General features: G+C 41.0%; 1 protein-coding gene across 2 annotated transcripts in view; it reads left to right on the forward strand.

The window, feature by feature from the left end:
- The first annotated feature begins 849 nt into the window (after positions 1–849).
- Plod (procollagen lysyl hydroxylase) overlaps positions 850–25,186 on the forward strand; it is a 125,382-nt gene continuing 101,045 nt past the window's right edge. The window contains exons 1-12 of one of the 2 annotated variants that reach the window (XM_089574569.1): positions 850–1,166; positions 1,990–2,109; positions 2,213–2,310; positions 4,484–4,620; positions 7,021–7,135; positions 9,523–9,568; positions 13,324–13,347; positions 16,581–16,693; positions 18,915–18,978; positions 19,948–20,045; positions 21,828–21,926; positions 22,605–22,736. In XM_089574569.1, the coding sequence (XP_089430695.1) occupies positions 935–1,166; positions 1,990–2,109; positions 2,213–2,310; positions 4,484–4,620; positions 7,021–7,135; positions 9,523–9,568; positions 13,324–13,347; positions 16,581–16,693; positions 18,915–18,978; positions 19,948–20,045; positions 21,828–21,926; positions 22,605–22,736 (1,278 nt within the window). In that variant the 5' untranslated portion in view covers positions 850–934. The remainder of the gene's footprint in view (positions 1,167–1,989; positions 2,110–2,212; positions 2,311–4,483; positions 4,621–7,020; positions 7,136–9,522; positions 9,569–13,323; positions 13,348–16,580; positions 16,694–18,914; positions 18,979–19,947; positions 20,046–21,827; positions 21,927–22,604; positions 22,737–25,186) is intronic. The other variant, XM_089574570.1, reaches the window with a different exon arrangement.

Below are 25,186 nucleotides of genomic sequence, written 5' to 3' on the forward strand. Positions count from 1 at the left end.
CGCTTATCCAACCGCCCAAGAACCGTTGGAGTTGGACGTGGCTCTTTCGACTTGCGCTTCAGCGTGGTACATTAAAAATCCAGTCTATTTTGCTTTTCGCAAAATGCATTTACGGAAATTTAGCTGGCCAGAACATTATTTAGCTTACCGCTGCAATTGCTTTTTTTCTTCTGGGAGTTGACCACGCGTATTCGCAGCATTTTCCCCCCTAATTTTAGTTTTACCATAGTCCTTCAATTGAAGGACTATGGTTTTACCAATAGCTCCACGGGGTTATCAATTAACGGGCAATAAAAAACTCCTTTTGTTGACCTCAAAATTAGTTTATCCTTCATTCTTTTTTCAGGCTTTGCAGGGGGTACGTTATGCTAAATGTGAAAGCAAGTTTATCTTCGATCTTCGTGTTATCTCATTTTACCCTAGGAAGGAAGGAATGCTAGCTGCACTCAGAACTCCTCGTAGAGAAGTGCTCACGTTAGTATATGAAAGTGTTTTTCAGGGAATTTTTCATTACTTTTAATATGAGCTGATTGTTATCTTTATTTTGTGGGCTCATGCTTACACCAATCGACGTGTTTCCTCGCGTGAATGTGCATACTGAAACTGTTGCGCTAGAATCAAGTTTCTTTGCGAAGCCCATTCGATTGCTCTGGTGCTCAGAAGCTGAGCCGTGGAAGTAGGGAATGCTTCGTGTCAGAACGAGGATTTGCTGTAATCGCAAACATATGCGTCGCGATACAATGCCGACTTGAGCGCTGATCTGAGCGGGCCGCGCCGCACCCTTGCGACACGTACGCCTCGGGGAACAAGACAGCGAGGCCGTCTAGGAAGTATGTGAGCCAAGGGAGAGAGCGGAGAGAGTGAATCGAAGCCGCAGAAGGCGGCGAGAAAGTGATAAAAATATTAAAAGAGAAACCGCAGCAACGAAAGTTGAATGAGCAGCAAGAGAAGGGGCGAAGGAGGGAGTGGCGGCTCCGGAGTCTGGGGCAGAGAGGATGGAGAGAGCGCGAGAGAAAGGGAGAAGCGCTGCGTCTGCGCCGCACAGGGAAGGGTCGCTGCCTTGCCCATTCGTTTCAAAATGGCCGCGCTACGGCTGGTGCTCGTCGCTTTCTTAGTAACTTTCTCTTGTCACGCGGTAGCCAACGAAGATCCTCAAGGCAAAACAGGTACGTGAATAGATTGGCAATGAGTCCGGAACGTTCTTCGATCACAACTCTGCTTACTGAGGTCGTGCACTCTTCCTAAAGCAGCTCTTCACTCTGCGGTGGGACGCTCCGCGCGGGGTCCGACGGACGGTAGTACGTGCGGAGGCGATTGTTTATTCGTCGCTAGAATTTTTAGCACTCGCGAATTTTGGTCACCGGTGGAGCTGTTGCGCATACAAAATGGTTCTACGGTGAATCTCTTTCGTCTGATGACACATTTGTAGAGGCGATTCGCACAGAGAATTGTGCATACGGATCATTGGTGGAGAGTCTCCCTGTGCCCATCAAATCCTTAAAGTTCCGATTTGATCACGATATTGTCCCGTTTGTTCGTACTTCTGAAATAGATCGAAATAGTGATCTGTGTTGCCCGTTTAATGCGTGCGTTGTGGAATTTTTGTTTTACACTTAGCAGTCTACATTTTTCTCTCAAAAGCTCCCGACCGCGGGTAGTTCCGTGTCGCCGGATTCATGCGGTGTTTGTGCGGATGGGCAGCCTGGCGAGCCGGATCCGTAGGTTGTTGACGCATAGTTTGCCGCTGTAGATTACCTATGGAGCTGACAACAATGCCCCTTTTTATCATTTCCACTTAGAAGTAGCCGACAAAGAAAGATAAACCGAAGAAGCGATGAATCAGCCTCACAAGCTCGAATGCAGGCAGAATATGTGCTGCCTCGAAACAACTTAAATTTCTTTTGATGTCAACAATTCTCTTGCTTGTAAGGTGCATCTGGATGAAATAACTGCTAAAAAAAGAATATTCTTTTCGTTTGTTTATCCCAGGTTTTTGCGAGGTTGCGGCAGATGGTAGCGGCCAAACCGTAGCTTGCCAGCGTCCCGTGGATGCCGCTGAACATGTGAAGTCAGTTTACGTCGGGAACGATTCCGAGCCTGTCAAACCTGGTGAGGCAGTTTAAGTTCGGTAACACAGAAAAATAATAAAAAGAAAAAGAAACGCTCGTGCATTGTCTGCGGTACAAAAATTGTGAATTGGTTTCTGTTTCAGGTACCCACCGCCTAGTCATATTTACTGTTGCTAGTGATGAAACAGATGGATTTAAGCGTTTTGCTCGGTCCGCCAAAATCTATGGCCTGCAACCAAAGGTGAACATTTTCCTCCTGCAATTTGTCTTTCCTCTAGCACTCCTTTGAGGCACATGTTTATATCTCTTGATGATATGATTAAGTGTAATTGTACATTTTACAGTAGAAGCAATTAAGGTGTTAGAGAATTAATGTACTTGTAAATAAATATGTAAATGTTCGTGAAGTGTAAGCGCATGCATTGTAGAAGAAGCAGCCATTGCACATATTTTTTTACAAATACAAAGATGGTTACTGTACAGATGGGAGTCTTGTCCAAAAAAGGTTTGCATTATGCTTCTTTTACACGCCTGGCATTTAATGTTTAACTCTTTCGCAATTTTGTTTCACCAAGTTAACAAAAAAAAGAGCAAGAAGTGAGCGTATCTGTGTTATTACGTGATAACAGTCACATATATATATGCTACTTTTGGAGTTTTAGTTTAGTTTTTAAGTTCACTTGTACTCTTTAATGCAATGCTTTCATCAGTTTTTCATTAATATGTATGTGATCAAAATATAAACAGTATAAGTAGCTAAACCCTATTGAGTGTGCTTTCAAAGTGCTTGACGTAACCCTTTCAGGCGCTTTGGACACAAATGTGTACCCAGCTTTTTCCGAGAGTATGCTGCACCTAGCAGTGATTTTATTGTTTTAGTCGAATTGAGTATCCTTCTTGTTGCAAAAAAAAGTTTTTTTTGGGGGTGGCCAGGCAGCGAACACAGTAATTAATACTTCACAAAACAGTGAGCTGGATAGTAAAATATTTTTGTGCTGACAGATTTTGCGTCCAGTGGGTTACAGGTTGTTTTTTCTCAGTGTCAGGCATAATGTGCATCTTCAAAAACAATAGTGATTCCCTGATCCTTCGGCTGCTTACTTACCAAATCTGAACATTTCAATGTCACCATATCTTACCAACCTGACGCTTTGTACAGAATTTTGCACATCCTTGTAAAAACTTACCCACTGGTCTTTCGCTAAAACTAAAACCCCTTTCTTGGGACCTTAATGTAGGTGGAAAATTAATTTTTTGGATCAAACAAAAATGGCACCTGAAAGGGATAAACTTGGCAATCTAGCAAGCATGCGGAGGAATTTTTATTCTTTTTATATTTTGATGTTAATTTTGTTTAGGTGTAATGCAGGCACTCATTTTACTGGTCTGAAGTCTCTCTCTCTCTCTCTCTATATATATATATATATAGCGAAGTATACGCTTCGTTAAAGGAAACATATTTATTAAACTCGACGTTTCGATCGGAAGACCGATCTTCTTCAGGAGTGATTTTACATTGTGAATGCATACCCTTTTATAGGGGCGGGCACAGAACAGGTAAGTGGGAATAGTGTTTCCCACTTACCTGTTCTGTGCCCGCCCCTATAAAAGGGGATGCATTCACAATGTAAAATCACTCCTGAAGAAGATCGGTCTTCCGATCGAAACGTCGAGTTTAATAAATATGTTTCCTTTAACGAAGCGTATACTTCGCTATATATTCTTATAAGCAGTCTAGTACTTCACGCTTTCGCAACCTATATATATATATATATATATATGAGAGAAGCCAACAGCCACAGAAGCCAAGGGGCACAGGGGATTTTTAATTCATTTATTTATTTTGTGGTGTTGATCAATTTATAATATTACTGAATATGTTATCGCTTAAAGCTAATTGATTAGAAAAGCAGAAGAAAAAACAACCACAGCTTCCACCCTCGCCGTTCGATGACGTTCTACGTCACATCAGCGGTAACTCAGGACGTGCTACGTCCGCCGCTTAAGAACGTGGGTGGCGCTGGTGAACACTCCCAAGGTTAGGTTATTTGTAAACATAAATACCCCCGAAAGCAGAAGGTTTGACAGCCGTCGCCGTAGCTCAGTGGTAGAGCACCAGACGCGTAATTCGGAGGTCGTGGGTTCGGATCCCACCGGCGGCATGTGGTTGTTTTTTCTTCTGCTTTTCTAATCAATTAGCTTTAAGCGATAACATATTCAGTAATATTATAAATCGATCAACATCACAAAATAAATAAATTAATTAAAAATCCCCTGTGCCCCTTGGTTTCTGTGGCTGTTGGCTTCTCTCATATTTATAACATTTATAACGAGCCCCTCATAGACTGTTATCAGCTAAAAGGCAGCATAGTACTTTTTCGATCGCATTGAACTATTTTCTGTGCTGTTTTCAGATTCTTGGAATGCATGACGAATGGCGAGGGGGTGACATGGCCCATGGAATGGGAGGAGGCTACAAAGTTAGGCTTCTTAGAAAGGCACTGGAAGACTACAAGGATGATGCTACCACACTCATCATGTTTGTTGACAGGTAATATCTCCACTTACGCTCTACACGCTATGATGTTGTACGTCCAAATGCTGTGGTTGGGGATTCTTTATGGCTGTATGGAATGTGCTCATTTGACAGTAATGGGATATTTTGCTAGGCAGATGCTTGCACTTTTCATGAAGGACATAAAAATTAGTACTAAAGGAGTCAATCTAATGAAAAATGGAGGACAGGAAGTCTACTTGTGCTCCTGCTTTTTGCTTGGAACTAAGTTTTTTTCCATCTTTCTCTTATTCCACAGGAGGTGGGGATAAAGCATCAGTGGAAGTGTGATGCTAGGCATGTGTTCACATATTAGATTCCTAGCGACTATTGTGGCTGCATTTTGATGAAGTTGTGTGAAAACATGTATAGTACTGAGAACTGTAGATGGCCTATGTTATTACAAATCTCTTTGCTACTGATATTCCTAGTGTTACTTTGACATGCGAAAATTCATTAGGTTTATTTGCCATCCCTAATAGGTACAAGCTACAGTATTCTACTACTGCCTTCCGTTCTTTTCATTTATAGCTTGCTAAACTTTAATAGGAATACACAGGGTAACAATTCCACTCCTGACGGAGATTGGCTTAAGTGTTGTAGTGAATTAAAACAGTGTATCAGTGATTATATTTTTTTTGTGCCTCGCGTGACATATACCCACCCTTAATGTCATGGCCATCATTTGGTAGCTGAAATCCAAACTAAAACATCTTCAGAGAAGGAATTGAATTATAAGTTATTTAGCGGTTAAAAGGGGTATTCCATGTATACTAAAGTTTAATGCATAATTACTAAGACACAAACAAGCAAAAATTTGGTATCTATACTCCTTTAAGAGGTATTCTATTGAGCATACATGTTGACTGCCGAGGTAGCTGTATTTCTGTCTATCGATAGATGAGTAAGAAAAGATCTGTAGGGCCAGCTCAGGATGGCTTGCACATTTTTCTGATTTGCATCTGTAGCTTTAAGAGTGCATTTCAGTACAAACCCTCATTATCTGCAGAAACTCATCTATTCTCTTTGCCACAAATGTGGGAGCGGTTTATTATTTTTTGAACCCTGCATGCCGGCTGCAGGTCTCATGGAGAACACGACCTCTCAAGTAGAAATGATATTGAAGCTTATTTCCATAAAACTAGCCCAGATGGCCACTAGTTCCAATCCTTGCACCTAAATGGAAAGCACTGTATGTGCTGACCGAAGCGGGCCTCCTGATTCTTTATTGTTCCTTCTTTCGTCATTATTCTTGTGTGTTTTTTTTCCCCGCTTTTTTCTCGTTACACGTGGTTCTTCATTGAAGATGTTTTTTTCAGCCAGCACTTGCAGGCTGTGCATGCTTGCCACACATAGTCATCTATATTCTTGTGATGCCAAGCGAGCGGCTTGCTCACATTACAAGCTTTGTTTGCTTTGCCTTCAACTTTAGGGTGGCGTGCACCCTGCTCTGACGTCAGCTCTTGCTCGCATTCTTTTGTAGTTTCCATGGCACTTGAATTCACAATGCTTGTACTGTAATGCTAGTAAGAACAAATATTCTTTGAACTCTACTGTTTAATTGTCATGTATTCTGGGTGCCCATTCTGCTTTTTTCTCATTAACCACTTTCGATAGCCTAGTGTAGTCAATGGACCAATAACATCTTTGACAATAGTAACCAAGCAAGAGGGTTTGTTCCTTAGCTGTATAGCGAAGCACTTATGGCAGCCGTTAAGCTCTAAACCTGTGGAAGATAAGTAGAAGCCTTAATCTCACATTATGACACCACTTTGCCTGGTTACTTTTGGCAAAGACAGTAAGTACTTTGAACTGAAAGGATGACGATGTCGCAGTTATCATCATTGCTGAAACCAGCTCTTCTGGTGCATTTTGCTTTTCATGTAGTCATGTTTTGTTTTATGACTCTTTTTCTTACACCGCAGTCATTTCCTTCATTCAGTCCTCTTGCGAATTTCACCATCATGGCAATCTTGAATGGATGTCTCTCTTAATTCTTGCTGTCTACTCTTTTTTTCATTACGTAATTTGCTTTCAGTGACTACAGCAGCAAATGGCCGACTAAGCACAATCAACAAGTGTTGTGGGAATTCTTCCTTTGCTGTTTTGCTTTTGTGTAAAGCAAAGTACGACAGGCTCATTTCAAAAAGGCTCTCTCTTGCTACCTTCTCATTCTATATGTTTCTGGTTCTATAGCTGCCGACAAAATTGAAGTTGGGCTTAGCCTTCTGCATGATGTTTCTTTCTCTGCTGCTGTGTTTTCAACTTTGTCTTTGTTAACAGTGCAGCACTTATTTTGCAATGCAAAGTGCGGTGAGGAGCTGTGCTATGTTGTGTGCTAGTATGTTTCATACGTCTCCCTTTCATGCACTGCAAAAAGCCTTCTTTTTCTTTCAGCTATGATGTAATCTTCACAGCTGGGGAAGACGAAATACTTCGCAAGTTCTACAAATTCAACTCCAAAGTTGTGTTTTCAGCTGAAGGTTTCTGCTGGCCAGACAAGAGCCTTGCGGTGTGTATACAACGCTCTCTAAATGCTGTTCAAGTGCACTTAGATATGCATTGTGTCTTGTTAATCGATGGCTGTTGACAGACAATGTGCATGAAATTTTTGGATGCATTAACCTTAAGTTGCAGTAATCCTTGCTGTGTTCATCTTTGCTTTCCTTATGGTTTCTATTGCACAGCTGTGTTTGGAATGAATGAAGTAATGCGTCAATTCATTGTCTCTTGTAGCTCCTGCTCTTTGTTTTGACTGAGAACTGATAAGTTTAAATAAATGCAGCATGAAGCTGTCACATATCGCATCACCTTAACTCTCTGTAAAATAGGATGATGGTATTGTGCGTGGGGAACTTCCATGTTGCTGACATGTTGAGTAAATGATGTACCTGGGGGTGTCGAATGCCTTGCTTCTTTGAGGCCTTGGAAAATGGATTTTCTACTAGGGAAATATCACCTTGCTGTTGTGTAAATGTGACAAGCATAAATGCAGGAGAACTTATTTCTTGTATATGTATGCAAGCAGCCATGTGGAGGGATCTGGCATGTGAAGAGGGTTCGAGCAAACGTACAGTGCATGTTATTTAAGCTGTTGGAAAATGCACCTCAGTTGGTGGTGTCAAATTGGGTTCTGCACGACCCTTCGGTTCCTTGAAATACTTTTTCTGCGTTCCCTGAACAGCTAAATCTATGAAAGCCTGAAACTCCTTCTTTCATTTGCCCACTTTATTCTGGGAGTAATCATACTGTAACTACTTATAACAGACTGTTCTACTACACAGTCAGTAATTATAATTCGAATTTTAGCATTTTTTGGAAGACTTTGCATTTGCATGCTCTTTCTAGCATGCATTTTAGGCAGGAAGGGATGGGTGCCAAGCCAGGCAAGGTTTCACAGCACAGCACAGAGGCTGCAAAGGTTGAGAACCTCTGGCCTAAGTTAATCATTTAATCACATAAAGACTTCGCTTTTTCAGACTCATCAGTGGGACGAGGTAACCATCGTGGCCTTTTTCTCTTTGGTGTATGGCCACTGTGATGTGCAATAGTATCTGATGGCATTTCACATTGCGGAGCAATAGTTGTTGCAGTCTGGCATCTGTATTTTCTGTTTTTATGTAATCGTGTCAGCTGTCTCTTGACCATTGAGCAGCTTCTGAATAAGGCCGCTGGTTAAATTGAACTCTTTTAGCATTTAGCTCTTTTCTCATGGAACTTTAATCATGATTGCAGGGTTTATGCTCACATCATCACCTCATATTCGTTACATGACTTGAAGGATCAGTCCAGCTGGACTAAATACCAAATCTCTGTGTGAGGTTAACGTGTGGCTGCTTCGGATTTTGTCGACGAATTAGCGGTTGCATTATTCTTTTAACCTTGCCCCTCAGAACTTTCGTTAGGGGGCCTGATTTTGCCTATGGTAATCTTGGAAGTTCATGGTTAAAGAGGAAAACAATGGGAATAAAATAACTTGGTTACTGAAACGTTTGGTTTGGTTTATTGGGGTTTAACGTCACAAAGCAACTGAGGCTATGAGAGATGTCGTAGTGAAGGGCTCCGGAAATTTCGACCACCTGGGGTTTTTTAATGTCCACTGACATCGCACAGTACATGGGCCTCTAGAATTTCGCCTCCATCGAAATTCGGCCGCCGCGGCCGGGATCGAACCCGCGTCTTTCGGGCCAGCAGCTGAGCACCGTAACCACTGAGCCACCGCGGCGGGTTACTGAAACGAGGTTGACTAATGCTGCAACATCAGACTAATGGATATGATCTCTCTCTATTGTTTTTTTTCATAAAGAGATTGATCTGTGTATGGTGGAGCTGCATGATTTTGCTGTAATTTCTTGCTAGCATTGTGTAGTGGCAGTTACAGGTGCGGCCAAAGTACTACGGAACAAGCTTTGATGTTTGAAATTTCCTCGCACATTCCGTAGAGAACATGTGATTGTTTCGTGGGTCCATACATGATTGCACCAGCGGCATGTGGTAATACTATATGTACAAAATACTTTCTAATTTTCACTAGATGACCCGTGAGAAGAGTTTGATCAGCGAGGCATGCTCTGTAATATTATGGCCGAGACTGTACGTGCGTGTCATAGTCACATCTCAAAGTTTGAGTAGAACGTCCACTTACTCCCTTGGGGCTTTTCAGACATGGTCACAGTTATAACAGTGATGTAATTATGCATTTGCATAAAAAAAACAGCAAATGATGGTAACTGTACAAAACTGAGTATTTGACGTACTGTGTTGTATAGGGTTTTTAAACATTTGGTTTAGAAAACCATAGGAAATTGAGATAATATTTTCTAACCAAGAACTTAATAATTACTGCATGTGTTACCTTGGTGCTGCATGTTATGTAATTGTGGTTGGTTTTTCTTGCAGGAGTCTTATCCAAAGGCCAATGGGGAGCGCTTCCTAAACTCTGGAGGTGAGACTTTTACTGCATTTGTTTCAGCCAGTCGTTGCTAGCTCTTTAAACTGTGTACAATGTCAAGGTAATGTGAGCACATTCTAAACTGCTCCTAGAGGCTTAGAGCACACTATATAATGTGATTAGCGGCTATTTTGTTGTGTAAACAGGCTTCTTTGTGCTACCTATGTTGTTTATCGTGTAAGCTACAAGTGTGGCTGCATCATAAAATTTGGTAAAATAAATTAGCCTAAAAATGGTGTGTGATCCGGAGTATATATTTCGTTGAAAACCTTTGTAGTGTAAATTACTTGGGTACCTTAGCTGTGCGGTGTTGAAAGTCCTGACACTCATTGTATTGGCATGCATTGTAACATACATGTGTGCATTAAGGCTATGCATCATGACAGATAATGCATTGTATTAGAAAAACAGTTGGTTTCTACCTACTGCAGTTGAAGGAATTCATTGCCAATGTCAAGGAGACTGACGATCTTTTTGGGAACTTATTCTACTGAGGGGAGCAGAGGGCTAGCTTTATACATTCTGTTTCCTGGCTTCAGTTCAATCCTTAAAAGCTGGTTACGAGGGGGTACCCAAAAGAAACCGGACTTATTTTTGTTTGAACTTATTTGTTCACATTTTAGGCACAGATCTTCAATCTCCTTCAAAGTATTCCCCACTTGCAATGATACGCTTGTCGAATCTTTCATTCCATTTTTCAAAACATTGTTTAAATTCATCTTTTGTGATGCTTGACAGCGCCTCCATAGTTTTTTTCTTCACCTCAGCAACATCAGCGAAATGCTTTCCCTTCACCTATTTTTTCATTCTAGGAAACAAAGACAGTAGCACGGGGCAAGGTCGGAAGAGTATGAGGGTTGAGGAATACGGGTCATGCCATTTTTGGTCCAAAATTGTCGTAGAGACAGGGCTGTGTGAGCAGGGGCATTGCCATGATGGAAAAACCAGTCACCCGACCGCCACAAATCTGGCCGCTTCCACCGCACACTGTTGCCCAATCTTTTCAAAACATCCAAGTAGAAAGCCTGGCTAACTGTCTGACCCTGCGGAACAAATTCTCAATGGACGACTCCTCTCACGTCGAAAAAACAAATCAGCATTGTTTTGAGGTTTGGTTTCACCTGACGAGCTTTCTTGAGGCGAGGTGAATTTGAAGTTTTCCATTGGCATGATTGTTGCTTTGATTCAGGATTCGATTCAGGAACACTTGAGTTGTCCCCATAGCATCGTCCTTGTATGTCTTTCTTAATATTTCAAGAGTTTCCATTCAACTTTTTCCGAGCAAAAATCAGAATTTCACCAGCGCACGCTGTTCACGAAAATCAGCCATTGCAAAACGACATTCACACAAAACAGTCGTCACTCTAAAACTCTGCCTAAACTAGTCTGACCTCCTTCAACGACGGCACTCGGCTTACTGACTCTGGAATGTTCGTTCTATGCACTCCTAGTGGCAAAACGCGGTACCAAAGAAGCTTTGCCTACCAAAAAATTTAGTCCAGTTTCTTTTGGGTACCCCCTCGTACACTTGTGGTATTAGTGACAAAAATCATTTGAGCATATCTGAGCCATAATATATGAAAGTTATAGATGTCATTTTAGGGCCTTAGTAGAAGGTGTTGAAGAAAAAATACTGGATCTAAGCATTGAGTAACATTTAACTCTCAGTTCAAGTCTTTTCAGTGTCATCGCACTCAGTAAAACAGTGGCATTTCTTTTCATGGATTCGAAATGTTACATTTTTGCTCAGACACAACTTTTATGATCACTGAGGAGGTTCTCTCTTTGTTCTTCACATTTTAGTATCAACATCACTTGCAGCAACGTTTGAGGATCAGTATCAGTTTGCTGCACGTGTAAGTAGTAGTCTACTAGAATTATGCGATGATATTTATTCGGAAGTAAGCTCCTCAATCTGGAACATAATTGGGGCCACTATACGCAGCGAAAACAAACAAATTGGGAAATAAAAGCACATGTAGCTTTGGCATAGCAACAGTGCAAACCATGTGAAATGCATACCAAACACATACAGTGCTTATTATAAAATATAAAATTGTATTTAACGTGAGATAGAACTCATTAATACAAAATCTAAAATGCTCATAAATGCAGCAAGTTGCTGGTTAAGTAAAGACAGAAATATGACAGTTTATGCTAAGTAGCAGGATATTCCAAATGAATAATGAAGAGAAATGTACCGTTTGTATGTTGTGATCAGTGTAAATGTTTTTATGTTAGTGGCGACAGGAACTTTCGCTGGAGTTGGAGGCATGTGTATCTCGTTATATGCTAAACTGAAACAGAAAATGCCAACATTATAGGTAGGATCCCCAAGCATGCAATTATCATTTGAGAGCTCCTTTTTTCTAGCATTGTTAACATTGTAAAAGCTAAATTTTTAATTTTGTGTAGTGATGCATGACAGCTTTTGCCTTGTTGTGCGATAGTAATATGTCACAGTTGATTGGGAATGAAAGAGATATAAGAGGGTGATATGAGTGTAGATTGATTACAGAATGTGCAGCCTTTAATAAAATATAAATTTTGCGAGGTATGTTTTCTTATTGTGATGAGTACGGTGATGAAGCTCGAGATTGCAGTCCAGTTTTACTCTATGTGTTGTGTTGTGTTGGGTTTGGTGGCGCATAAGAATCTCAGGCTATCATATGCCAACTCACTTTTGCTCTGTGTATTATGTGCATTAATTGTTTGCTGGAAATAGAACAAGGTGAATGAAAATGGATGGAATGGAGTGAGGTTATCATTCATGATAAGTAAATGAAAGGGGTTTAGTGTTGTTGGGGTTAGTTCTCAGCGAATTTTTGTTTGCCAGAGTAAGAATGTTAGCAAAGTAAGACGATAATCACGTTTACTGTTGACATTTTCCACGTTTCGGAATTGAAGGACAGTTGCATCGTAACCATTTAGTACGTATTCAGAGGATATTGCACAGGACGGTTATATTTTTAGTAGGTGAAGAGTAACAGGCCTAATGTAGTATATATCCCTATGGTACTCGTCAGTTGATTCTGATTGTTGAATGAGAACCTGATATCCCAATAATCTGTCCTATAGGTAAATGTTATATATGTATAATGGTGTGTTGGTAATGAAGTCCTATTGTTTCAGCCATTCTAAAAAGTATTGAACAGTTAACAGTGTACATTTAATGCTTTAGCTATACATGAAAATAATGTCTCTGAATGCAGTATGTGCAAATTTTTTATTGTCAGTAACCCTTATACAAGTTCACCAGCTTGTAGTACCAAATCATCTGAAGCAGACTGAATGAAAACGGTACAGGTGGGGAGAAAGAATGATAAATATGTTGAAGTATTGTAGACTCTCATTAGTTCAGAGTTGCTTAATTCAAACTGCCAGTTTATTCGAACTGACACTGGGGACCTGTCAGCATCAAGTGCATTAAAATGTGCCTGTTGATTTGTATGCTGCATAATCCAAACAGATCTTCACTCCCTTTTGAGTCCCGGTTATCGGAAGTTGACTGTGTCTAGTTCAGTGCTTTTCAACTTCTTTAATACCTTACTGGAATAGGAGTGCCTTACTACTACTACTACTACTAGGAGTGTGCAAGTTGGTCTGTAATTTGTGTACGGAATATGGTCACCTTTCTTGAAATGTGTGTGTAAATGTGTGTGTGTGTGGACAAAAGTTTCATTTTGTGGCTCACATTGCTTATTCTGATCTTGTGCTGTTCTCTGCTGTGAATGGCCCTAACTCCCTAGCTTGTCCCGATTTCTCTTACGCAGGTGAGTACTGGGCTGAACTGATAGCATGCCTGTCTTGCTCGATGTTGTGTTCCCATTGTTGCACACATGTGTCTGATGTGTTGTAGTTGTGCTTGTTTGTTAAGCATGCTGTTTCTCACCTGACCCAGATGATAAGCACTCCTTGCAAGAGCTTGAAAGCTGCTTTTGTTTTTGTACAGCGACCTTGGTGAATGTCTGCAGGATTGAAGGTAGAATTGCCACCTGTTCAGTCTGCATCTTTCTGTGGAAAGTTGATGTTGCATCTGTTGTCTGTGTACACTGGCATGACTTTATAGCATGATGACTCGTCAAAGACCGCATGAGTTGTACTGGGCTAGACAGGTAGAAAAGAAATTGTATCTAACAGTGCAAAGAATTTTCATGTGTTATCCTCATGAAAACCACATGGTTTTTTATCTGATGCTGCTGTAATACACATTGTGCATATTTTTTAAAATCTTAGTCTATGTTTTTTTCCTTCCTGGGTGCAGTGCTGTAGAAATTCTTAGCTTTGAGCTTCTTCTGGTGCTTTTCTCTTAATTTTTTGGACACTAGTGTAATTATAGAGACAAGATTTGGGCAACACATCTGAATGAAATTTATGGTTAAAGTATTTATATACATAGCTACTGCATAGATGTGTTCATCATCGAGTTCTGGAAGGCGAATCAGAAGGCAGTGTGGATCAGTGTTGTAAATGTAGATGTAAATGGTATTTGCAGATTTTATGCAGAGAGCCAATTTGTAATTGTGGTGTTAATGGTTTACAGTGATTGTTCTCTTGAATAGCACTAGCTACAGCAGTACGAGTATCTTGCTATCCATTGAAATACATTCTTTTGTGTGTTGGCCTTTCTGTGCAAAATTGCACATTGCCACCTGAATAAAGAATGTATGTAGTGGGGTTGCTTTTTTGTTCATTTATAAAAATTTGTGATGACAAAAACTGGAACTTTTTTTTTGCTTGTTATTTTAATCACGTCTTCATTGCTTCATTCATTTAATTTAGAATGGGAATAGGAGAAAGTAGACGGCAACTATGAAATAAAATCTCTGTGTTAATCAGTTCCATTTTAGATGACCTGTTGCAATGAAAAATACAAACTGGTGTGAGCTTTTTTGGGTTCATTAGCACACCAGTAAGTTTCATAGAGGGCCTTTCTATTATTTGATGGTAGAAACCTCCTTGTAGCTTTGTTATTTATGTTATGCATTTTCACTGATAGAAGAAAACCAGGAGAGTTGTGCTATTTTCTGTGAGCCCATATCTTTAATGCTCTCGGAAGTTGATTAGCATAGAAAATTGTGGACTGCTTTCAGGAGAGTTTACTCGGAGTGCTTAACCTTTTAAATGCCGCACTATGAAGCACTGTTTCAAAGATGAAAATTTAGTTCGAAAATTCACATATGCTTTCTGAAATGATCATGGAAAAAAAAAAATATTTTGCCACATTTACAATGACTAAGCATGCTTTCTTCCATGTTTCATTTTTGTAACATTGGAGTTTCCCATATGCAGAATGCTAATGTCGTCTGAAACAACTCTTAGGCTCTCTGCAGTGTGAATTTCTTCTTGCCATCTGAAGACAACGTTACAGCTGCCTGTAATGGCTTCACAAATTATAGAGGGAAAATTATAAAAAAAACCTGCTATCCCTGAATAAATCTGTCACCTTGCGAGCTGAATTGCGTTCAGAGCTTCAGAAGCCGTGGGAGGCAAGAGAGCATTTTTTGACCAATGGGTTTTAGAGCATAATTATGATTCACACGTCCCACGGTGAGCCAGATCCACGTGTGGCTCTGTTGTGTGATCACATGACCACCCTCTGCATGTGTCTCGCACTGCTTTTCTTGTCCGGAAGGCGGGGGAGGGGGAGGTTCGTCACCAAACTTTGCATGCACCCTTCAAGGGTGTATGCAATTTTTGCCGTCATCAGGTGGGACGCGGGGTCGTGAGATGCCCCAAACACTTGGGAACACCTCTCAGAGACGCCGCACTTAGTCGCGAGGTGAGAGTGGGGAGACGCGCAATGGATCCAACATACCTAGCATCCACTTGAGACACTGGCCAGGAATGCGCTGCCCGATAGCATGCTCAGATCTGTGCCCATACGTTTTATAGACTGTATGGGAGAGTGTTTATGCCAGCCAGCATAATGCAATGAAACTTTGGTTGAGGCTAGTTGATGCACGATATTCTTATGGCGAACGGTGTTGTGTGTCCCTGTGCTTGTCTCTTCTTAGTGGATTGTCTAGTGTTTGCGTTCATCATTCACTATGAGAAACGTAATGCAGGAGACTCTGAGGTACGAGTATCACCTGTCTTTGAATTTTGCTGCTACCAAATGCCAGTGTCCCAAAAAAGGAACGTTTTCATAAAACTCACTGCTGGCGAAAGACACACCGGCTTCAGTTATTTATTTTCCTTTCATGAAATCATCGACTTTATGTCATTACTTTTTTTTGTTGATTTGAACATTTTTTACATTTTTTTTTATCCTGTGAAACACTCGAACAAACACTTAGCTGTGGCAAGTCCCAAAGTATGTCCTTTTACCAGAAATCACTCAGTGCCTTTAAATTAGTCGATAACAAATATAGTAATTCCAATGTTTTCCACAATCATTATATGCAAAAAGAAAAATTTTGAAGAAATATGTATCTTGAAGGGAAGTAAGAAATTGAGTTTGGTATGTTCCAGTTTCGCAACATTGGTGAGTAAAAGTTTAACAATGGCATCAACGTGGAAAATGCAGCCCTTCATGTCTTGGTACATGCATCTTGTAAAATCCAGTGCTTGGTTCATCTCCCGGTCAGAATTCAATACAGTAGAGTTAACTTGATTGGAAAAGGATGTGATGTTCGAAATCTGGTGTAGTATGGAGCAAAATTTGAACTGTATCGGGATGCTAGTTGTGTGGGCACTGTTTTTTTCCCTGTGGCATATATTTTGCTTTGTTGCTGTCTAGTGTCATTTGGAAGCTCATGTACTTTAGGTGGTGTTTTACTGCACGTTTGTCTTGTATTACTGGCTGCGCTCTTTGATCCACAAATAAGGTGCATGCATAGCCTCATTTTATGCATGCTGTGAGCTACGATAATTGTTCGTGGGATGATGTGCTCTGAAGTATAATTTGTTGCTGTGCTAAGGTATGAACAGGTATTTCAAGTTATTCTTTCTTCCTGTCATTTTTAAGGTGTTGCTTTTCTTATCTTCTTTGTCTTTTCTGCAGGTTTCATCGGTTATGCCCCTCAGATATACAGCATCGTTACTAGCTCTGACTTGGAGGATGATGCAGATGACCAGCTGTTCTACACCAAGATTTATCTTAATGAGGATCTTAGGGTGAGTGACAGGTTTCTTCGCAAACATTTATTAGATCAATTTTGACCCAAGTTGCTGCACTTTAGTGGTATAAAACCATGATAATTTGTCATCTGTTAATTTGAAATCTTGAATAATTCGTAGAATTTCGGCAGCACTGTAATTTCTAATGTGAATTCTGACAGATAATATGCGCCATCAGCTTGCACCTGCTCGGTTGACTTTGAAATCTGGGAAGAAATTTCCTGATTTGCCACTAACTCAGGAATGCCTGAGTTCGTCTTGGTAATTCAGTGTTGCCCCGCTTGTAACTGACGTGCGAAGTTGCAGTAAGCAGTGTGATGCTTAATCGGACTTTGCAATGCTTCACGCACTGTTGTACAGCATGGTGAGGTCACTTGGGCCAAAATTGTCCTCTGCAGTTCAGCAGCTCTTCACTCTCAACTGCTCCTATCAGGAACCCTTCTACACATGCTTACCAGAGCTGCACCATGCAACTAACCTGACGTATCTATTCTTGGCTACCGAATTTGCATGTGCCAAGAAAGTCGGAGTTCGGAAGCACTCATGAATGGCGAATACCTTTGCCCTTCACTGAGTGGCATTTACAGAGATGCACAGTCATGCTATGCCGGCGTTGAAACCACCGTGACTGAAATTTTGATGACTGGTGGTGATGCGTCAACCTTGAAGAGTCTAAACGAGTTACTGCTGTAGAAGGAGTTAATCGTAGAACGGCTACTGCAGCTTTGTTGTGTGCAGTAGATGTAAGTCTAATGTGCTATGTGCTGTTTAACAATGTTTTTTGCTTGCATTTTTCATTTTGCTTCATTCTTGAATAGTTTGAAAATCCTGCTGAATTGAATAATTCACACAGTCCCGATAGGCTTGGAGCTAACAAAGTTCTGTAGTCTTGCCACAGAGAATGCTGATGCTTGTACTGCTTTTCATGTGCTGAACGACGACTGCAACGGCAAATGCAGATGCCAAGGATGCCATTATATTAATGACTGATCTCCTTTCATGATCGATTTCTAATTCATTCATTGAAATGGACATTGCAATTGAATTTACTATGTGCAGGAACATTCTTTTATTCCTGTGTGGCAAAGTGAATCATATCAGTCATTTGCCATTACTTCTATTGATGGGTATCTTTTTAAGTGCACTGGTATACTGTGTATAATTGTGCTGCTGGACCTGTGCTGTGGACACTGGCTGGCAGCACGGTGAATAAGAAGCGCAGTGTGGCAACCACATGCCACCAATGGGAGCTGAACCGATGATACCTGCATGTTGTGTATGATGCCCTGCCAACTTGGCTAAGGTGCTGCTGTATCTCTATTGGCAGGACACTGTACGTAACATCTAGAGGTCATAGGTTGGACCCACATCAGCGGCACATAGTTGTTTTTTATTCTATTTACTCTAATGTGCATTTGCATCTAGAATGTCTACCTAATTCATTTACTTCTGTAATCGTCAGCACCGTAAAAGATAAGAAGAACATTCCCCGATGCCTTCCTTGGTCTCAAAAACTGATGGAATCTTTCGTTTATATATATACTAAAGTGCACCTCACCTGCCCTATTCCTTTCTTTTTGTGCTTGTTAATGTCATTTGTTCATCAGAACGTTGTTACAAAATGTGTAATTGCTGCTGCACTTGAACGTCATTATAGGGAACAGGTAAAGTATCACAAAATAGTTTGATGTAACTGAAATTCACTATGCAGAATTTCATCAAAAATACATGCAAGAGCAGCGCAGTTTAGCCAGTGAAGGGGGGAAACTCAGGCGGTCCTTGCTAGAGGAATGGGGAGACCTTTTTCAATGTTTTAGTACCGATTTGGAGGCTCTTGCGGTGATTTCGGAGGCCGCAAAAAAAAGCTAGTGGCAGTTAAAGTGGCTTCACCGCACAGCACCACCAGCAGGCAACAGAATAGGAGTGCTAGCTAGGTGGCTTTCCCGCATTGCAGCCGTGTCACACGGAAACTGGCGTGTCTGAGTGAAAGCATTTGCGTGTGTTTGTTGAAAACATTTAGGGAGGGTTTGATACAGCCAGTTATTCATAATGTCTGTGTTTGTTATATTGAGGTTTGACTGTATGTGTCTGCACAGTTTACATATTTATTTTATACAGTGCTTGGATGTTTTTGTCTTTTGTTTGGTCATCAGGAGGAGAAGCATATGTTCCGTTGCGTTTACTCGCCTTTATTTTGCTCATTCCATTTTCTTTGCAGAGAAAATGGGGTATCAAGCTGGATCACAAAGCTGAAATCTTTCAGAATCTAAATGGAGCTGTAGGTGAGAGAAGAAGATTCCTTGTGGCTTAGTTCATGCATGTACAATGCAATACTTACTTTGTTAACTTCCGTTTTAAATGGATACTGAGGGCAATGAGGAGTTTCTGCATCAATATATATTGCCGTGTTCTAATAACAGACAGAGATACTGTGTTCACCGCAAACAGAGCTTTTATAAAATAGAAGAGGTCAAAGAATTAAGTACAGGTGTCTTCATCGCCAGCTGTTTTCGTAAGCAAACTGTGCTTTGCCAAGAAAGTTTTGTGCACAGGTCCCTGAGGTTCGGCTACAGTGCTATTTGCTTCAAGCAGTGGTCACAGCATTCTTTTTAACTTGAAGCGAGTGGCAGGAAAATTTTTTAATCCAATTTTTTCGGAAGTAATGTATCATCATTATCGTCGTCATCCTGACTATGACCTGACTATGACCACTGGAGGGCAAAGGCCTCTTCCATATCTCTCCACTTAACCCTGTCCTTGGCCAGTTGCGGCCACCGTATCCCCGCAGACTTCTTAATCTCAACCGCCCACCTAACTTTCTGCCACCCTCTGCATCATTGCTGCTAGACATATGCCATCATAGCTAGAAAGGACCATGGAATTGATTTTTTACTGAGAAAGAAAGTTGGAAGAAATTGTGTTCAGCAAACCTTTAATCAGCATTAGCATAGGTGTGAAGGATCAGTTCTTTTTGCATTAACAAAAATGTATTCTTCCAAAGTGAGGAGAGTAAAAGCAGGGTGGAGTCATCTTTGTGCTAAGGTTGTGACAGCTATGTTAAAGAACAACTCTGAAGCCATTATCAGTGGTGCGATGTTGCTGTTCATTAAAATTAAGAATTCTGCCTGCCAAAACTTGTTGGCGCTATATGTATAATTCATAGCTCAGTTGGAAAAAAAGTATTTTGTCACATTTTGAGCTGAACGAAACTGATGAGGAAGTGAAAGTGAAATTTCTGCATCTCTGTGCAGGTTATGTGGAACTTTTAGGTTTGGATTCTGAGCCATATTTGCACAACTCCGCATACGGGACAACTCCTTTGGTCATACACGGAAATGGACCAAGCAAAGTATGTGGGATCATTCCTTTTCTTTCGTAAATCATGATGTCTATTGCCGAAGTTCTTTGCCTGTGAATGCAGTGTTAATGTAGGTGTTTAAACTACCCTTTTTTGCTGTTGATCTGAAAGTGTTCAGCTTAGTGTTTATTTCTGTTCTTTCAGATTTTTTTTTTTAAGACCGTTTTATCGCATAGTACAGTGATGTGTACTTCACGACTGACAGAACAGTGTTAACTTCTTCTGTATCTACAGTCTGGACTAGTGGCATTTAGAACAGCCTCAAGGAATATGTTAATCAGATGTCATCAAACATGACTATAGACCAAATGCCAGCATTTAAATCACATGGCTAGTGAAAGCAAACTTTCATTTTATTGCTTTATAGAAGTAGTTTACAGCTGTCCACTCTGCCTCAGATGTTTGCTCAAGGGGCTACATGCCATGCGGCTCACTGCTCTTATCACTAGTGTTGCTGTTATTAATTCCTATATTCAATGAAAACCCATTCCATAGGGTAGTAGAAGTGGTTGTTTTTTTATATAAAGGAAAAGAAATGGCTACGGGCATCATAACTGTCTCGTGCTGGGCGTCTGAACTAACCCACAGCTGAAAAAGCGAAGGACAGGGCAGATACAAGGTGGAACAATGCAGTCAGTCATATATAGGATAGATCTTGTCAAGAATTGATGAGAAAGATAAAAAGAAACACAGGTGGCAGTGGCTAGTACCCTGCAAAGAGCCCCTGCTCCAGTAGGGTGAAGGGGGCATTATGTACATCCCTGGTAGTGCAGTGGGCAGGGTCAGAGCATCCTGGTGACCTGCCCCATTGAGAGCTGGCAGAGTTATGTGATGCCCACACAAAAGCATGCATGGCTGTCACACTGTGACCAGCAGTGGTAGCACTGCCTGGCTCATTTCGGAAGGACGAGACCATGCAGCGCTTTCTCAGTGGGGAGCGACACAAAGCAAGCAGTGGAATATGCGAAGGGCCCCTTGCTCAGTACACAGCACTGCTGTGTTACGAGTGTTCGGAACCTTGCTTTCGTTGAATGTGACATGTTTGGTGATGGGTTTGGTCACAAAAAAGCTACTTTGAATCAAAACAGGGCGAAGAAAAGGCTGTCAATGCCGGAAGTTTATTTCTTTCACTGTGTTCTTATGTTATTAGCTTGACCAAGGGTGGGGGACCTGTGAGAGAGCTGAAATAATAAAGGGCAAAGGCAATTTTTGCGTGCATGGAGCGGAATGCGCTTCTGGTACAATCAGCTTCGTAGGCTAAGTTATGTGTTGGAAAGGCTCTAAGCCAAAGGTGCTTGAGACCATTGCCTGAGGGTTCTACTTTTAACCGTGGTCTGTTGTCCAGTTTAGTAACTTTTTTGTTAAGACAAAAAACTTTGACATTACTAGATGGCAAAGAAGGTTGAGAGAAAAAAATCGTCTTTATGCACACACCCACAGGTGACATGTTTTTGACTGAACTTATTACATATGACTGCATGCCTGATTGGTGACAGGCATGTGGCTTCATTTGTGCTTGAGCAATCTGTGAGTGCTTTTTCTTTTGCTCTAATGTGAAAAAAATTTATAGCACCGATTTTCTGATAGTTTAGTGAAAGTTTAGTAATATGAAGCTGTTATTCTGGTATGCTTTTCAAGGGCGTTTTGGAAACTGAAATTGATGACTTATCTTTGAGCTTAGCTTTTTGGCAGGCATCATCTGTGGCGCGTGTTGTCATTACTTCAGAAAACTATGCTGCAATTTCCCCCTTCTTTTTTTGCCCATTCTCATAGGTATCATTGAACAGTTACGGAAACTACCTCGCCAAGTCCTGGAATGACATGGCTGGCTGCCGTGTCTGCTATGACACCTTCAGCCTTTCGGACAAACCGGTTGGTTGAAATTCAGAGATCACTTTCTTGTGCAACAGCGCAATGGCACAAGGCCAGAGGACGAGAAGGGACGATACACAGCGCTGACTAACAACAGAAGTTTATTCAGGAAGCCATGCTTATAAAGGCACCAGCGACACTGGAAAACAGAAAAAACACAAAGAACCGTGACAGATATCCCTCCACCCAAGCACGTTTCTGAAACCACAGGGTTAACACATAAGCAAAAATTCATGTTCTTTCTGCAAGATAGTGACAGAAGGGGTGCTTACACACCTCTGACCCAACTTGATGATCTCAGACGCTTTGATAACTTCTCTAGTCAGCTGATCTTTGTGTTTATCAACAATCCTGCTTTTGTCATATAAAGGCTGGCAGGAACAATCATGGCAGTGAACACCGATGTGGCGGGCAGCATTCTTGACGTTGTTTTTGTGCTCCCTCAGCCTATCGTTCTAACAGCGACCGGTTTGGCCAACATAGGAACCACCACAACTCAACGGGATCGAATACAGCAGATTTTCTGCACAGTTCACAAATTTAACCTCATGATTTTTTGTGCAGACGGGTTCAGCTTCAATCGACTTTTTGGGGCCATTTACGAGATCACATTACGTGCTGAGTGTTTGAAACAAGTGATTGCCCACTAAAACTTGTTTTTTTTTTTTTTTTTTTCAGGAATCGGAGCTGCCAAAAGTGCTGCTTGGCATTTTCGTTGAGCACCCAACACCTTTCTTGAAAGAGGCCTTGAACAAAGTCTTCAACCTGGACTACCCCAAAGTGAAGATGCATCTCTTTGTGCATAACTCTGTGAGTGCATAATGCTGCATCCATTTTATTCATGCACATCTGGTGCCTTCGATTTTATTTGTGTTGTTCTGCGTAGGCGAGAGTAAGGTAGAGCGCCTGGGCTGCGCTGGGATGAGGAACACACTTAGCTTAGTGTTATGCAGGTCATGTCTTCTACTTACAAAATAACAAACTGTGTGACCCATGCTGCTTCTATATGGAAGGCTTTAACACATGAATGCTCATGTGTCAGCTCATGGCAGCTTTTGGATACACAAATGTGATTAGTTATGGAGACAGCCCATTAGAGTGGTTCTCGCCAGGGGTATTGGTCATCTAAGCACATGCTTGTGGGTTTTATTTCTTGGTACCTGATTTCAGTGGCGGTGAAGTGAAAAAATTGCCTGTCTACTGAATTTCGGTGCTTGTCGAACAACCCGAGATGGTTAAAACTAATCCTAATGGCCTCAAGTATGACATGCTAGCCTTGGTGGAAGTTTTGCATGTAAAACGCACTTATTTTTATCTGCATTGAGGGGCAAAAATGCTATAATTATTTTTTAGTGCAAAGAAAACCACTTATTGCACCCACTGCAGCGGCTGAGTGGTAATGGCATTCAGCAGCTGGGCAGTCCTGACTGTGACGCCCGCATTCAGTGGAGGTGAAATGAAGAAGCACTTTTATAACTGAGATTTTGATGCACATTACAAAACTGCATGTGGTTGGAATTGATTCAGAGCTCACCACTATAGTGTGCCTTGTAGCTGCTTCCTGCTCTGACATGTAAAAGTATAACAGTATAGAATAATTGAAATGACAGTCAGTGATTAAGGATGATAATTATAATTTTTTTATGGTAATATACCTTAGGTGAGCAGGGCAGTGTATACTGAGAGGCAGCAAGTTAAATTCATAGGAAGCAAACAAACAGTGCTATCACCTTGTGAGCTGTACACTGCTGCGGCTGTGATTTTCTTTTTGGGTGTCTTATCCATGTGGTTAGAAAAATCAGCATTTGACTGAAGTTTGCTAGCTGTTGCCTAGTGATGTCAATAGGCACAGCTGTGAAGTAATTAGAGAGCACAGGCTACAGGCTATGACATGCAAAAATTTTGGCACTTTCTTTTTTTGTCTGACTGCTGCATAGAGCACTTCGTCATGTTAATACAGATGATTCATTGATGTGATGCCTCCTTGATGTGATTGTGGTGTTAGCACTGCTAATTTCTTTTGCCCAGTTAATTTTCTGTACTACACAAATGGTCTCTAAGAGATCAAGCATAGTCGCATTTGGAGGTGGCTTTGTGTACTATAAATCAAAATTTCAGTTCTCTTGTTGCTCAAGCAAAAGGAACAACTGCCCATTCTTTCAGATGCACTGTAAGCATCTGGCACAGTTAAATGTCTCAGTGTTCAGAAAAAAAAAGAAAAGAAAAACAGAAATCTTTTTTTTGGAGACTGGCTGGCTACACATTTGCTTTGTTTGACTGTTTGTTTTGAACCGGAACTTGGTGGGTGGGAAACAGATGAGCTGCACAAGCACCAGCAGGTTGCTTCTTAATTTCATTCCTGATCAGGTAATGAGTTTGAGAGCAGTAATAATGGCAGATGTTTCTATAATTGTTGTGCACTAAGGAAGGGAACACACATGTAATAGAATATCAATTGCCTACCTTTCTAGGAAGTTATTGCAGGCAACATTGGCAATAAAGGGGCTGTCATCTTACCTTTTCAGTGATGCTTCTGACATCTTAGCAGCATAATTTATGGCACAAAAAAAGATAAAGATGACAAAAGAAAATAGACACAAGTGCAGCTGTCAGTTGTCTACTGGAAAGCCAGACATACAACATACACACACAGACACCCTTGTATAAGCATGACCATAAAATGCAGATGGGACCTTAAAGGCACTCTGAAGACAACTCTATCCAATTAGTGTTCTCAGTTATGGTTGATTCTATGACTCTTTTCGGGCATGTTGATATTTTTCCAGCAGCAGCAGCAGCAGCAGCAAAAAAAAAAAAAATGCATTCATCACTGAGAAAATTAAATTTTAAGATCACTTGATCAAGTGTGATGTTATACTGAAACGGACTGGTTGCTGCCATTTTGAAGTGCATGGCGGTATAGTCTAGCCTCTGAGATCCGTGTAAGAGAATTGGTGTGAATGTTTGCATTTTACTTGTGAAATCAGCCAGTATTGGCAACACCTGTATTTTTTGTTTCATGGTCTTTTCTAGCTTGTAAAGGTTCTGTTTTCAGTGAGAGTGCTCTCTTTTGTTATTGGAACATGGTTCTCTATCTGTGCAGGCCAGCAGTTTGTCTTCAGTGTTGCTTTAAGAGAACAGTATCAACCAACCCAGGAGTTATCACTCTTGTTTCCCACTTCTTTGGCTTCTTAATAAAACCAGAGATGCCCATTCAAGCTGTGCACATGAACTAAAGCAGAACTTCCTGCAGTGTAGTG

Source organism: Amblyomma mixtum, chromosome 2, assembly GCF_055824585.1.
Source record: "Amblyomma mixtum isolate Tamu chromosome 2, ASM5582458v1, whole genome shotgun sequence".
Lineage (NCBI taxonomy): Eukaryota > Metazoa > Arthropoda > Arachnida > Ixodida > Ixodidae > Amblyomma > Amblyomma mixtum.